Source organism: Erythrolamprus reginae, chromosome 6, assembly GCF_031021105.1.
Source record: "Erythrolamprus reginae isolate rEryReg1 chromosome 6, rEryReg1.hap1, whole genome shotgun sequence".
NCBI lineage: Eukaryota > Metazoa > Chordata > Lepidosauria > Squamata > Dipsadidae > Erythrolamprus > Erythrolamprus reginae.
Genome location: NC_091955.1, coordinates 40,351,876 through 40,368,323, shown reverse-complemented (window position 1 = coordinate 40,368,323; position 16,448 = coordinate 40,351,876). Strand labels below are relative to the sequence as shown.

At 43.5% G+C, this 16,448-nt stretch overlaps 1 protein-coding gene across 1 annotated transcript in view; it reads left to right on the top strand.

The window, feature by feature from the left end:
• Positions 1 to 16,448, top strand: part of RPAP3 (RNA polymerase II associated protein 3) — a 131,476-nt gene that overhangs the window by 6,845 nt on the left and 108,183 nt on the right. Inside the window, exon 4 of the mRNA XM_070754946.1 lies at positions 10,951 to 11,064. Coding sequence (XP_070611047.1) covers positions 10,951 to 11,064 — 114 coding nt within the window. The remainder of the gene's footprint in view (positions 1 to 10,950; positions 11,065 to 16,448) is intronic.

Genomic DNA, 16,448 nt, shown 5'->3' with positions numbered 1-16,448 from the left:
ATAAGTTCACGGGGCTGGAACAAGGGATCGCTTTTAAGCAGCATACCATTCTTCCTCCAGAATGGCATGCCTCATGGCTCCTGCCATATCTGTCTCTCCCCAGCAACACCAGAATCTTCTGTCCCTCCACCACCATGAGATAGGGTCCCCCATCCCCCCTGCCTCTCTGTCGCCAGGTAAGCCATATAACTCATCCATATTGTATCCATTCACACCAAAATCATCTGTACGGTACATATAATCCCAATCATTCCAATAATCATATCCATTCATTCCATAGTCATTCTTTCCAAACATACAATCCCATTCACTCCAAATATTGCAAGTACCCATCAATTAAAAAAGCTAAAAAATAATTTAGCTAAAAACAGTAAGAACAATAAAAGCATTAAAAAACAATCAGTTAATCAGCAGTTCTTAAAAACATTCAGCAGTTCTTAAAACAATCAGCAGCAAGATGGCGCTAGGCCCTAAGCTGGCTGCGTTCTAGAAAAGTCCAACGTAAGTGTCCGAGTCTCTAGGTACAGTGGTCTCTGATGCCGGCCGCTGCCACCGGCCAGCATCTCCAATTTTTATCTGTACCTCAATTGCTGTTATTTTGGACTCTTCGGACTCTTCCGTCTCTACAATGCCCCAGGCTTTCATCGGTCACCCCAGTTGCCCTCCAGTATTTCCAGTGTCTATCTTTCTTACCAGGCGACATCTCTGGCTCTCCATTCTTCACAGTCTCTGTAGCTCTGTACTTTTTCCTGATAGCCTCCAAATAGCACCAGGCTCATCGTGTTCTCCTCAACAGTCTCCAAATAGTGTCCAGCCTCGCTGTGCCCTCCTTGACAGCCTCCAGGTAGCCTCCAGCCTTGACGTATTTTTCTCGATCTTCTCTTCCTCCTCCGCAGTGGCGTTCTCTCTCTTGGAGATGGCCAGTCTGGCTCCCCATCAGATCCTCTGTCTGGCAGTCCTTCCGATGCTGGGCGCCCCCACCATTTGGCGCCCCAGCATCCTGGGTCTGCTTGACTCGATGGATCAGGTCTGTTTGGCTGTCTACAGCTATCTTCTGTTCGAACAAGTTCAAATTAGCTCGATCTCGGTCTCAGTCCATTTATAGCGGTCACCATTTTCCGAGCCCCAGCTGATCGGGGCTCCTGACTCTTCCGCGGCAAAAAATAGCTTTAAAAAGCTATGGAAAGGCAAGGCACCAAGGTCTTTCAAGACAAGGGTTCTCACCTCACTGGGACTATATGCTGGCTGCCAAAATTAACTAGAAATTGCCCTATTTTTCGATGTTATTGCCGTAGTATAGCGGAGCAGCAATCTCCTCCTTCCTTCCTGCTGCCCCATTGGAACCGGAAAACCCGGGGACACATCTTATACTGCAGAATCTGAATCCCTGACGGCGTACTGAGTTACTGATGGTAGCCTTTGTTATGTTGGTCCCAGTTCTTTCAGGTTGTTAACTAGGTTCCCCCATGTGTTTCTGGGGTTTTTGCTTACCATTCTTGTGATCATTTTGACCCCATGAGGTGAGATTTTGCATGGAGTCCCGGATCGAGGTAGATTATCAGTGGTCTTGTATGACTCCCATTTTCTAATTATTGCTCCCACATTTGATTTCTTCATACCGAGCTGCTTGCCTATTGCAGATTCAGTCTTCCCAGTCTGGTGCAAGGCTACAATTTTGTTTCTGGTGTCCTTCGACAGATCTTTGGTCTTCACCATAGTGGAGTTTGGAGTGTGACTGTTTGAGGTTGTGGACAGGTGTCTTTTATACTGATAACAAGTTCAAATAGGTGCCATTACTACAGGTAATGAGTGGAGGACAGAGGAGCCTCTTAAAGAAGAAGTTACAGGCTTGTGAGACTGAGAAATCTTGCTTGTTTGTAGGTGAGCAAATACCGTATATACTTGAGTATAAGTGGAGTTTTTCAGCACCAAAAATCTGCTGAAAAAATCCGACCTCGACTTATACTCAAGTCACTGACAGCGCTTGGGCGCTGCAATGGCCTGAGCACCAGCAGCAGGGGTAGGCTGGACCCACCAGGGCATGGAACCATTCTGCCGATGGAAATGAAGCTGCGCGCAGCTTCAGCTGACCTGTAGCAGTCATTTCCAGGATTACCGGTCTTGGCTCTCCTTTTTTTCTCCTGCTGCTGCTGCATCTGCACTCCTCACTATTCCCCTGTTTCCTCCTTCCTGTCCTTGGCGAGCTTCCCTCTCTCTTGCCCCGCTCCCTCACGTGGCCACCTCCCGAGGCCATAGGGAAAAAAAGCGAGATGCATGCAGACAGCGGCAGCAGCAGGGGAAAAAAGGAGAGTCCAGCCATGCCACACTAAAGCATTCTATTTCCCCCTCGCGAAGCCCTTTCTCTGCCTGCAGCTCAGATGGAAACTCTTTGGCACGGTGCAGCTCTCTTTTTTTGCTAGGCTCCCCCACCCCATCCCCGGGGGGCCTGGGTAGGAGCAAAGCCAGGGGTGCGTGTGACCATGAAGCCCCCACCACCTGCTCCGGTAATTTTCTTTTGGGAGGATTCCTTGCTGCAAGAAAATTACCAGACCTGGCAGTGGTTGGGGGTGGGGGCTCCAAGCAGGCAGTGATCACAAAGGAAGGCGACTGTGTCCGTGGAGGCACTTCCCCCACCCACTCTGGGATTCCTTGCTGCAATCCCAGCCGCTCAACTTTTTAAAAACCAGAGGACTGCCGGAGCGGGTGGGGGTGGGGGCTCCAAGCAGGCAGCGATCGCAAAGAAATGTGAATGTGTCCGTGGAGGCACCTCCCCCACCCTCTCTGGGATTGCAGCAAGGAATTTTTCCAAAAGAAAATTACCGGAGCGGGCGGTGAGGAGGTCCTCTGAAACACATAGTTTATATAGTAGATAACATATATTTTTGTGTGCCTGTGTATAATATACATAGAATTAAATAGTATATTTTGGATGTTCAGTAATAGTAAATAGATAGGGTAATTGTATCTCTTTGAGGCAAAGAGAGGCCAGGTACCCTAATCCAAAGTAGCGGGAGCAGTGGGGGATTGAGGTAAGTACTTGCATTTTTATACCTGCCTTGGGGGGGACATATACCTGTTTACCCTCTTTTAAACTTACAGAGCTAGTTTACTGGTTTTCTTTGAAATAAATATTCTAAAACATTTAATCTACTGTTGCCTCAATTGATGTAATTTTATTGGCTTCCATTTTTATAAGTTACCAATAGCCACTGAATTTTCCACCCTTGACTTATACTCGAGTCAATAAATTTTCCCATTTGTTAAAAATCAGACTCTGATTTTCTGGATGTGTTTTTTCATGTTGTCTCCCATAAGTGAGGTCTACCTATGATATCAATTACAGACTTCTCATCTTTTTAAGTGGGAGAACCTGCACAATTGGTGTCTGACTAAATACTTTCCCCCCACTGTACCTGTCTTAGGTGTTGTAATACGTCATTAAAACTGGTATCCAAAACTTTAAAAATGCTTATTTTATAAAAAGTATAGTTAACAATATTGCATAACATGCATTAATTTTGTTTTAATGCTTAAAAACTACTTTAAAGTTTGTATCTGTTGCACATAATCTTGATGCTTTCACGAAAGACATGTAAATATGACAATAATATTATATACACATACTATTAATGTACAAAATGCCAGAGAAAGGGAGATGGCTATACAGTAGTACCTCGTGATACGAACCCCTCGTCTTACAAACTTTTCGAGATACAAACCCCGGGGTTCGGAATTTTTTTGCCTCTTCTTATGAACTTTTTTTTGCCTTACGAACATGCCGCCGTGAACGCTGAACCCGGAAGTTCAGCAAAAGTTTGGGTCGGCGTTCAGGTTTGGGAGACCGCCTAGAAGCGCCGCCGCCCGGCTGTCACCTTCGCAGAAGAACCGCGGAGCTGTCGGCTGGTCGGGAGGCTCAAACAGAGGTGGGGAATCCCAATAGGGAATTCCAGGGGTGGAGCTTTGACGTCACGGAGACGTCCTTCCAGGTGGCTGAAACGTGGACTCCAGGAAGAACTTCTCGGCGTTCTCCCAAATGCGGAACCCGAACTTTTGCAGAACTTCCGGGTTCTGCATTCGGGAGAACGCCAAGAAGCCCCCCGGCTGTTTCGGAAGGTGACAGCTAGGCGGCAGCGCTTCTCGGAACCCGAACTTTTGCCAAACTTTTCGAGTTCAGCGTTCGGGAGAACGCTGAGAAGCGTCCGGCTGTTTCAAAAGGTGACAGCCAAATGGCGCCGCCCAGCGGAGCACCGTTTTTGCAATTATTTTTTTTTGCTTGCATGCATTAATCGGTTTTACATTGTTTCCGCAAACCTTTAGCCTTACTGTTCTGTCGGGCTGTCTGGTAGAATCCTCCCAAAAATTCACAGGTACAAACTTCAGACACACACACGTTTGAAAATTCAAAACAATGTTCTTTATAATGAAAATTCACTTAAACTAAGCCCTCTTTTGGTATAGCACTCATCTCCAAACAAACTGGTAATTTATGCAAGCCCCTTATCAGTTCTGTGATACTTAGCTTGCAGCTGTGAGGCAATTCACAGTCCTTCTTTCACAAAGTGAAACACACTTTGCTCTGGTTTAGTTTCAAAGCGGGGAAAAATCAGCACACAAAAAATCAAAATCAGTAAAGCAGTCACGAAACACAACGATCAGATAATCCTCCACAATGGCCAAACCCACAGGCTGCTATTTATATTTACCACAGCTCCACCTAACCACAGGTGGCCTTATTTTCTTTGATAATAATCTCTCAGTTGTTGTTGCCTATGCATCGCTCTCTGTATGCGTGGCTGTATCATTAACTCTTGTTCTGAATCCAAGGAGGAGCTAGATAATTGATCTCCTTCTGAGCTGTCTGCCACACTCTCCTCCCTGTCACTCATGTCTTCTTGGTCAGAGGAGCCTTCATCAGCAGATTCCACCGGGGGCAAAACAGGCCTGCAGCATGTGGATGTCTCCCCCACATCCACAGTCCTTTGGGCAGGAGCTGGGCCAGAGCTAACCACAACACCATCCCCTCCCGGAAGGCCCCTCCCCTGGCTCCAGTGCAAGGGACGAGGTTTCTTGGGAAATTGGACATGAAATGCTCAGATAAGGACAGGAGCATCAACCAATTCAGCCTCCATCCACGAACAATCGTCAGGCTCACTCTCCACCCATTGCACAAGATATTGAAAACAATCATCCACCCAACGGGAGTCCCGGATGGCATGGACCATGACCTCGGGCAAGTGATCCCGAACACGGGGCAGGCAACAAAGGGACACTGGGACAAAGGGGGCACTCAGGAGAAACAGGTACCAAAAGGGAACGGTGGAAAACGGGGTGAACCCGCAGGTTGGCAGGCAACGTAAGCCAATAGGCCACCGGATTGATGACCTTCTCAATCGGGAAAGGGCCCATGAAGCGTGGATCCAGTTTACGTCAAAGTAATTCCGAAGCAATACATTTGGTGGATAACGACACCTGGTCACCAACAGCCAACGGGGGGACGTCTCGCCGAGACCGGTCCGCCACCCGTTTGTAATCCTCTTTGGCGGCCACCAAAATGTTCAAGTCACTAAGTCCAACGTTTTAAACAAGCCAAAATGACCCGCCGCAGGATTGTCATGGCATTGGGACAGAATCAATCGCGAAGCGGCCCTGCTGGGACGTACAACTGCCCCCGGTACCAGAATTGGGCACCATCTCCCTCACTCGCTGTGCCACAAACCCATCCCCCTGCTGCATCTCACGGATACGCCTCCGCAAGTCAAGGGAGTCCTGGATAGCAGCCAGCGCTGCTTCTGGCAAGATTGTCTGTAATGGGGCCGGCTCTTTCGGATGCAGAAACTCGGGTTTCCTAGACAAAGCATTCACTCTGGGATTCTGGAAGCTGGGTGTGTACTGGATCCGACATTTGAACCTTGCGAAAAAGAACGACCAACGTATCTGTCGTTGGTTCAACTTTCGGGCTGTTTGCAGGTACTCCAAGTTTTTATGGTCGGTCCTGACCTCTACCTGATGCCGGGCGCCCTCGAGATGATGTCGCCACGTCTCGAACGCCGACTTGACTGCCAAAAGTTCCTTTTCCCAGATCGTATAGTTTCTTTCCGAGGGCGTGAGTTTTCTGGAGTGGTAGGCACACAGAAACAAGGTACCCCCTTCGGGATGGGTCTGGAGAAGTACAGCTCCCACGGCAACATCAGAGGCGTCCGTCTCAACGACAAACGGCCGACACGGATAAGGATGTTGCAACAAGGGCTCTTTCATGAAAGTGTCCTTAAGAGCTACAAAAGCCCACTGCTCCTCCTCACCCCAATGGAACGAGACCTGTTTTTGCAACAGCCGGGTGAGAGGTGCGGTCAACTGGGCAAACCTTGGTATGAATGTGCGATAGTAGTTTGCAAACCCCAACAACCTCTGCACATCCTTGACTCTCTTTGGGGGTTGCCAGGTCTTTAGTGCTGACACCTTTCCCAGGTCCATAGCGATGCCCCCTGGAGAAATGACATGACCCAAAAATTCTATGGTGGTCTGCAGAAACTGACACTTCTCCAGCTTAGCATATAAACAATGCTCTCTCAACCGGAGCAAAACCTGGCGCAAATGTCCCAAATGACTAGCCATGGAGGGGGAGTAAACTAAAATGTCATCCAAATATAAGACCACAAAATGGTCTAACATGTCCCTGAATACATTGTTCATTAAATGCTGGAAAACAGCCGAGGCATTGTTGAGTCCAAAGGGCATCACTGTATACTCAAAATGCCCATATCGGGTGCCAAACGCTGTTTTCCACTCATCCCCTGGCCTTATACGAACCAAATTGTAAGCGCTGCGTAGGTCGATCTTGGAAAAAACAGTGGCAGCTCGTAAACGTTCCATTAATTCCGGAATCAGTGGCAAGGAATAGCGATTGCGCACCGTAATGGCGTTCAGGCGCCGGTAGTCACAACACAGACGTAAGTCCCCAGTCTTTTTTTTCACAAACAAGACAGGCGCCGACAATGGGGAGGTCAATGGCCTGATGAACCCTTTGGCCAGATTTTTATCTATGAACTCCTTGAGGGCCACGAGTTCAGGTTCTGACATAGAGTACAAACGACCAGCCGGCAACTTGCCATCAGGGAACAGATCGATGGCACAATCATAAGGGCGATGCGGCGGCATGCGGTCCGCCTCTTTTTCATTAAAGACATCCGCAAACTCAGCGAGGCCCTTTGGTAACACTGCTGCGGGGATAACGGGCCCTTGCGAGGCACACACATGATGGTGGTGGTCTACACATTGCAAACTGGGAAACGTGACGATGTTTTGCGACCACACCACCTGAGGATCATGCGCCCGTAACTATGACAACCCCAAGACAAGAGGGAAATGGAGGCCCCGCGTGACATAAAATTGTAATGCCTCCACATGAGTCCCTATGCTGATCCATACCGGCAAGGTCTGAAAACGGATGGGCCCAGACAACACCCGCCCATCAATGGTTTCTACAGTCAACAGAAGGTCCACAGGACACAAGGGGAACGAATGTCTCTGTGCAAACTCCTCATCCAGGAAATTCGTGGTGGCCCCCGAATCCACGAGGGCAAGAGCAGAAATCGATTGAGTACGCCGATCCACCAGGAGCTTGACATTAATCATGAGGTGACGGTACGTTCCAGGGTCGTTAGCCAAAGAATCTTTAACCGATGAAATGCCAGTCCGACCTAGCGTTGCCACCAAGCCGGGCTGCCCTCGTTTCCCGACTGCACCTCCGGCGGGGAAACCAGGGGCATGGGGACAACCATTGAGGGATCCGGAGCCATGGTGGGAACATGGGTTGAGGACTCTGGGAGCTGTCCTGCAAGAGTCTGCGTGGCAACAGGAGGACTGGGAGGAGTCGACACCGTCGCAGCAACCATGCTCCTTCGTCTGTTGGGACAGGCATGCGCGAAATGTCCTGCCTCCTCGCAATAGTAGCACCGGCCTGTCGCACGTCTCTGCGCTCTCTCCTCCAGGGACAAACGGGGTCACACGAAGTTCACCTCCATGGGCTCTCTGGCAGGGGCACGATCCATTAGACGAGGAGGCAGGGTAGGCAGGAAGCGACGGGGTACAGGAACCGGGGTCGGCACAGGCATAGCAGATACCCCCCGCCATGGAGCAGGCACTGGCGTGATGCCCGAAACACGAGGGGAGGACCGCCCAACCTGGCGCACCTCTCGAGCCAGCAGCCGAGCCTCAATGGCCAAACAATGCTGCTCCAGGTCCTCCAGGGTGCCCGGCAGGGCCTCTTGCACCAGCTCATCAAGCATAGTCTCTGACAAGCCATCCTGAAACACCTCCATCAAGGCGGCCTCATTCCATTGCACCTGTCTACTGAGGCTATGAAAGTCACTTAAATACTCCATTAGAGGGCGCGAACCTTATTTCAGCTGTTTCAACGCCCTCTTGGCCGTCTGCTCCCGCACCGGATCCGAAAACTGCCGGCGCAACTGGGTGCAAAAGGCGATGTAATCCTGCAGTATCGGATCATCTCTGTCCGGCAATGGAGACACCCAGGAAGCAGCAGGGCCAGCCAACAAACTGCAGAGGAACGCCACCTTCTCTGCATCTCTTGAAAAATGGGGCAGTTGTGCATTTATAAACAACTGCACCTGACTGAAGAAAGTTGCAAACATGCGTCTGTCACCCCAGAATTTTTCAGGCAGAGCCACAAAGCATTTCCTCCTTGGCAGGGGCTGTGGGGCAGGATCTTCTGGCTGCACCGGTGGAATGACAGGCTGCTGAGATAATAACTCCACCTGATTCTGTAATTGTTGCACTGTCTGCCTCAGCCCTTGTATCTCCAACTGCAAAGCTTTGAAGACTGCTTGGATGTCTGCCATACCAGCAGCCTGGATCAGATAAATGCCAGAAAAAAGAGAAACAAACAATCCCAAACACTTCCCTCTGGAACGGTGTGTGTCTGGGGTGGAGGATTATACTGTTCTGTCGGGCTCTCTGGTAGAATCCTCCCAAAAATTCACAGGTACAAATTTCAGACACACACACGTTTGAAAATTCAAAACAATGTTCTTTATAATGAAAATTCACTTAAACTAAGCCCTCTTTTGGTATAGCAAAGAGCACTCATCTCCAAACAAACTGGTAATTTATACAAGTCCCTTATCAGTTCTGTGATACTTAGCTTGCAGCTGTGAGGCAATTCACAGTCCTTCTTTCACAAAGTGAAACACACTTTGCTCTGGTTTAGTTTCAAAGCGGGGGAAAATCAGCACACAAAAAGTCAAAGTCAGTAAAGCAGTCACAAAACACAACGATCAGATAATCCTCCACAATGGCCAAACCCACAGGCTGCTCTTTATAGCAGCCTCACTAATTACCACAGCCCCACCCAACCACAGGTGGCCTCATTTTCTTTGATAATAATCTCTCAGTTGTTGCTGTCTATGCATCGCTCTCCACATGCGTGGCTTTATCATTAACTCTTGTTCTGAATCCAAGGAGGAGATAGATAACTGATCTCCTTCTGAGCTGTCTGCCCCACTCTCATCCTCCCTGTCACTCATGTCTTCTTGGTCAGAGGAGCCTTCATCAGCAGATTCCACCGGGGGCAAAACAGGCCTGCAACATGTGGATGTCTCCCCCACATCCACAGTCCTTGGGGCACGATCTGGGCCAGAGCTAACCACAACACTTACGAACCTCCTGGAACCAATTAAGTTAGTAAGACGAGGTATCACTGTACTTCTAAAAATTATGAAGAAATGTATTTCCTTCATTAGATAGGAGTTTGATAAAATAGTTGAAAATAGTACTGAAAGGCTTAGATTTTCCATTGATACAAATATTTCTAAATAGTACTGGTATTATTATTAGGGGACAGAGTGACTCAGTGGCTAATGCGCTGAGCTTGTCGATCAATACAGTTGGCAGTTCAGCGGTTCAAATCTGTAACACTCTTCAACGGAGTGAGCTCATGTTACTTGTCTTACCAACCTAGCAGTTTGAAAGCATGTAAAAATGCAAGTAGAAATGTAGGGACTACTTTTATTGGAAAGGTAACAGTGTTCCGTGCAATTTCAGCGTTTAGTCATACCGACCACATGACCATAGAGACATCTTCGGACATCTTGGCTTTGAAACAGAGTTAAGCACTCCCTTCTAGAGTCAGGGATGACTAGCACATATGTGCAAGGGGCACCTTTACCTTTATTATTATTAATAAATTTATATGCAGCCCATCACACTATCAAGTGACTATATAGATTAATGATGGCTAATCTTTTTTACCTTGGTGCAGAAAGCATGCATGCATGTGTTTGCCCAGACTCAATGCAGTGTCCCCCATGTACCCTGCCACCTGCACATGTGTGTGCAACTCCCCTTTGCTCTCCTGTATATGTACGAGTGAACCCCCACACCCCATTTGGGGCTTAGCAAGCCTCCCTGAAGCCTCCGAAGGCCAGAAACTGTCCGTCTCCTGACTTCTAGTTGGTCCATTTTTCACCCTCCCCAGGCTCTAGACTAGAGGCTTTCCTGGATCCTCCAGGAGGGCAAAAATGGCCTCTCCCAGCCCTCTGAAGGCTGAAAATGGCCCGTTCTCAGACTTCCAGAAAGCTCGTTTTTCACCCTCCCAGAGCCTCCATGCCTTCTTAGCCCTGTACTTACCTGGCATCCAAAAATGAGCCACATGAACACTTCTGTGAGGGGAAGGAGCAGCCAAAAATCAGCTGGCCCATGCCTGCATGCACATTAGAGCTGACCTAGGGCAAAAGTTTGTGTACCTGCAGAAATGGCTTTGCGTGCCACCTGTGGCACACATGTGCCATAGGTTCACCCTCATGGATAGACTTCATATATCTGCTGCATTCTCTTTATATATCACATATTTACTTAGATTGCTTCCCTATTGCTTTATATACTTATTCTTTAAATTTGTTTTGCCTTCGTAAGATTTACATTTATTTTTTTCAGGATAAGATACTTGAAGAATTTGATAGGGAAGATACCACTCATGACTCAGTGTCAGATTCTGAGGAAGATGGAATTCACATTGATACAGAAAAAGCTCTTGCTGAGAAAGAAAAGGTTATTTTTCATGTTTTAATAGATCCATGCTTTTTCTTCTAAAGCTAACTGAGGAACAGGATAAATTAACCTATATAAAAAATTGAATTTTCAAACTCTAGTTGAGAAGGATTTTTTAATTTATATTATACCCCTATTATTTGTACAAATAATTCAAGGCATACGCAACATACCTTCCTCCTATTTTTCTCCAACCATGTGGGGTGGGTTTGGTTGAAAGTGACTGGTCCAAAGTCACCTACCTGATTTTCATGGCTAAGATGGGACTTGAACTTGTTTCCTACTTTCTTGCCTGGTGCATTAACCACTAGACCAAACTAGTTTCAAGTTCTTATATTAATTATATTATATTAATTTATATTAGCTATATTAATTTTGAAACCCAAGTCTGGATTTTAGTAAAACGAAGAAACTGTTCTTCAGTTTTTCATAAATTTTTGTTGATATTGTAATTTGATTGCCTAGGCATCTTGATTTTCTTTTCATAAGATTTCAGAATTGTCAATAATATTCTATAAATATTTATTTTTATTTTAGACATCATACAATACAACATTGAACATTTACGATTTATATATTTACAAGATTTATTTTTTACAATTCTATTTGCTATACCTTTTTCTTAATTTCCACCCAGTTGTATATTTTTCCCCACACTTTGTAATAGTCCTTATTTTGTTGGTTTTGTATCTCGTATGTTAATTTGCTAAATTTGGCGCAGTCTAATATTTTTTTAATCACCATTTCTTCATTTGGAGTCTTTTCTTGTTTCCAAACTTGTACATATACTAATCTTGCAGCTGTAAGTAAGTGATTTATTAAGTAGTAATTTTCTTTGCTATGTTTGCCTCTGATTATGCCTAATAAATACATTTCTGGTTTTATCTCAAGTTTATAGCCCAGTATTTCTTCCATCCATGTCCGAATTTGGATCCAGAATTTTTTTTGCTTCCTTACATTGCCACCATATGTGGTAGTATGTTCCTACCTCTTTTTTACACTTCCAACATTTGTTACTAATATTTACATTCATTTTGGCTAAGCGCGCTGGCGCATAATGCCATCGGAAGAACATTTTATAAAGATTTTCTTTGTATGATGTTGACAAAGTCATCTTATAGTTAACTGACCATAGTTTTTCCCAGTCTTCTAGTTGAATTGCATAGCCAAAGTTGGTTATCCAAGCTATCATATTAGGTTTAACTATTTCTTCGATGTTTTCATGATTTAGTAGATAAGTATACATTTTGGTTATAAATTTTTTATCAGATCCTGTCAATATTTTGTCTATTTCATTTTGTTTTTTACATATTCCGGATTTTACCAAGTCCTTTTTGTATCTAATTTGAATTTGGTAATATGGCAGCCAATCTATTACTATGCCTTCCTCTTTAAGTCTTTCTCTAGTTTTTAGACTTCCTTTGGTATTTAATAGGGCTTCATAGGTTATTATTTGTTCTTGGCTAATTATATTTGGATGAATTTGGGCTTCTAATGTAGATAGCCATCTGGGTATTTCGTTATAGTGTTTTTTCCTAACTTTTCGCCAGTATTTCAACAGTGTATTCTGAATTTGATGTTGTTTAAAATGTGAATGTTTTGAGTGTTCTTTTTCCCACAAATGTGTGTGCCATCCTTCATTTATTTCGGGACCTTCTATTGTTAAAATTCTAGGATTTTCAAGGTTGACCCATTCTTTAATCCATAGTAATTTAGTGGCTTGGTGGTATATTTCTAAGTTGGGCAAACCAAATCCTCCTCTTGTTCTTAGATCTTGTAAGGCTTTCATGTTTATTCTTGGTTTTTTATTGCACCAGATAAATTTAGAAATTATTTTATTTAGTTTGGTAAAGAACGATTTGTTTAATTGTATTGGTGCTGTTTGGAAGAGATAGAGCCACATTGGAAGTACAGTGATCCCTCGAGTTTCGCGATCTCGATCATCGCTAAACGCTATATCGCGATTTTTCCACCCGGAAGTAAAAACACCATCTGCGCATGCACGCCCCTTTTTTCTATGGCCACGCATGCGTAGCTGGTGGAGTTTGCGTTCCCCGCCGGGCAGATCAGCTGCTGGGCGGCTTCCCTGGGTCTTCCCCCTCTTGCTGGCGGGAGGGTGAGCGGCGGGCATCAGCGAGGAGCCAAGGTTTCCCCTTTGCGTGGGCGGCCGGTAAGACCCCAGTGCCGCTTCCCAGCTGAGTCCTGAAGCCAAACGCGGAAGTTCGCCTTTGCCGTTTGGCTTCAGGACTCAGCTGGGAAGCGGCGCGAACGAACGGCGTGGGCGGGCGAAGGTCGGGCGGGCGCGCGGGCAGGCAGGCGGCGGACAAGCGGCGGGTGGACAAGCGGCGGGCGCGGCAGCAGCGAGGAGCCGAAGATCGGTGTGCGTGGGCGACGGGGAAACCCCAATCTCCGGCTCCTCGCTGCTGCCGCGGAAGTAAAAACACCATCTGCGCATGCGCAGATGGTGTTTTTACTTCCGCACCGCTACTTCGCGAAAAATCGATTATCGCGAGGGGTCTTGGAACGGAACCCTCGCGATAATTGGGGGACCACTGTATATTAGACTTTATAGTATTAATTCTTCCCATTAAGGATAAATTTAAATTTGACAATTTTTCTAAATCTTCTTTTGTTTTAGTTAGTAATTTCATATAATTTAGTTCTTTCAGTGAAGAATACCTTGCCATAAACCAAATTCCTAAATATTTAATTTTTTTTTCTATTTGGAAACCTGTTTCTTTTATTAGTAATTTATTTAAATCTTGATTACAATTCTTGATTAATATTTTAGTTTTATTCCTATTTATTTTTAATCCAGCCACTTTTCCATAATTCTCTAGTTCTTTTACTAAATGTATCATTGAGCTAACTGGATTTTCTAAAAAGAAGACCAGATCATCAGCGAAAGCCTGTGTTTTATATATTTGCTGTTTAATTTGGGTGCCTTGTATTGATGTTTTCCCTCTAATTTGGTTTAATAGGATTTCTATAGACATTATATATATTAAGGGAGATAGTGGACAGCCTTGTCTCACTCCTTTTTTAATATCGAATGTATTTGTTAGATCTCCGTTTATGATTATCCTTGCCTTTTGTTTGGAGTATATTTTATTTATTGTATTTTCAAAATTCTCTCCTAAATCCATGATATTTATTAATTTTTTAAAAAAGTTCCAATTGAGATTATTGAAGGCTTTCTCGGCGTCTAGAAACAGCATTGCAAATTCCTTATCATAATATTCTAAAATGTTTAATGTAATTCTTATATTATTTCTAATTTGTCTGTTAGGCGGGAAACCATTCTGATCAGAATGTATTATTTTGTTTAATATTGGTCTATAGTTCTTAATATATTTTGGATCTGTTTCTTCTTTGTGTATCAGTGTTATATTAGCTTCTTGCCATGATGCCGGGCATTCACCATTTGTTAACATTTTGTTATAAATTTCTAATAATAATTCTCCCGTTATGTGGAATGTTGCCTTATAGAATTCAATTGGGAAACCATCTGGGCCTGTTGTTTTGTTATTATTCTGTTTCATAATTATTCTTTCCAGTTCTTCTTTTGTTATTTCTTTGTTTAACATTTCTTTATCTTCTTTACTTATTAATTTAATTTTACATGTCTCTAGTTATTTTAATATATCGCCTTCCTTAATATTTTCTTCACTGTACAGTTCTTTATAGTATTCTAGTACTATTTCTTTCTTTTTTTTCTAATTGGTAATGTGTTATTTCTTTTTTATCTATTAATTGTTGGATTAGTTTCTTCTCTCTTTCTTTCCTCAATTTATATGATAGTCATCTACCAGGTTTGTTTGCGTGTTCAAATTGATTTTGTTTTACTTCTCTCCGTTTCTTTGTTACTTCTTCTATCTCTATTAATTCTAGTTTATGTTTTATCAGCATAATTTGTTGCCTTATATTTAAGTTTCCTGGGTCTTTTTGGGATTCTTTTTCTAATTTTCCTAATTTAAGTGTCCACTCTTTTTGGTTTGGTCTTTTTTCCTTATTTTTTCTTGATTTATAGGCTATTGTTAAACCTCTTTGGTAGGCTTTTGCTGTGTCCCATAAATTCTGGAGGGAGGTATCTAAATTGTTATTTTCTTTTAAGAATAATTTCATTTCTCTTTCAATCCAATTTATATATTCTTGTTCTTTTAATAGTTGTAGATCTAATCTCCAACTCCTATTTTTCTTATCCTCCTCATTCCATATAATTTTTATTGGGTTATGGTCAGCCCAATCATTTTTATCAATTTGAATTTGTTTTATTAAGTTTCCTATTTTATTGTTAACCCATGCCATGTCAATCCTGGACCAGCTTTGGTGTACATTGGAGTAGAATGTATATTCTTTTTTATTTTGATTCCTTGTTCTCCAACAATCTCTCAAGTTTAATTCTTCACACATTTGGTAAAATGTTTTTGGGAGTACTTTTTTTTTTTATATCTATTTTTATTAGCACTTTTATGATCCTTAATGGGATCAATTATACCATTAAAATCACCTATCATGCAAATGTCTTCTACTTCTAATTCAATCAGTTTCTGGTGCAAGTTATAGAAGAATTTTTAAATATTTTTATTTGGCGCGTATATGGCAACTGGTGATACATATACGTTAACAATTTTTACTGTCATGATTAAAATTCTTCCTTTTCTATCTGCATATATTTTCCTTGGATCTAGTTCTTTTTTAACATAAACTGCAATCCCTCTTTTTTTATTGTGTGATAAGGACGTAAATACTTTCCTAATTTTCTCATTTTGTAATTGCTTTTGGTTTTTTTGTGGAATATGTACTTCCTGTAGACAAACAATATCTAAATTTTGTTTTTGTAATTTATTGAATATACTATTTCTTTTAATAAATGAATTTAAACCATTTACATTAATTGAAATTAACTTAATTTCTGTTCCCATCCCCCTTTATTTCCTTATTTGTCTTCTGTTTGTCCTGTTTTCTTTCTGCGCTCTTGTTAATATTCTTTCTTCCTCCTGTTCTTTATCTTTAGAGGTTCCTTCTTTCCCGCTATCTAGATCTATCAGTGGTTCTTCTGTCTCTTTTTGACTTTCTATTTCTACCCTCTCTTCCGCTATTAATTCTTCGTAGAATTCCTGTGCCATAAGTTCATTATCTACTATTATTTTTTTCCCTTTCCATATAATAAGCATTCCCTCCGGAATTAACCATCTGAAGGAAATTTTCCTTTGATTCAACAGATCTGCCAACGGTCGGTATCCTCTTCGATTGTCCCTTAATTTTGGGGGGACTTGCTTAAGAACTCTGATTTCCTTCCCATTATGAATTATTGCTTCCTCTTTTGTGATTTTTAGTACAGTGATACCTTGTTTTACAAACTTAATTGGACGAGGTTCTTA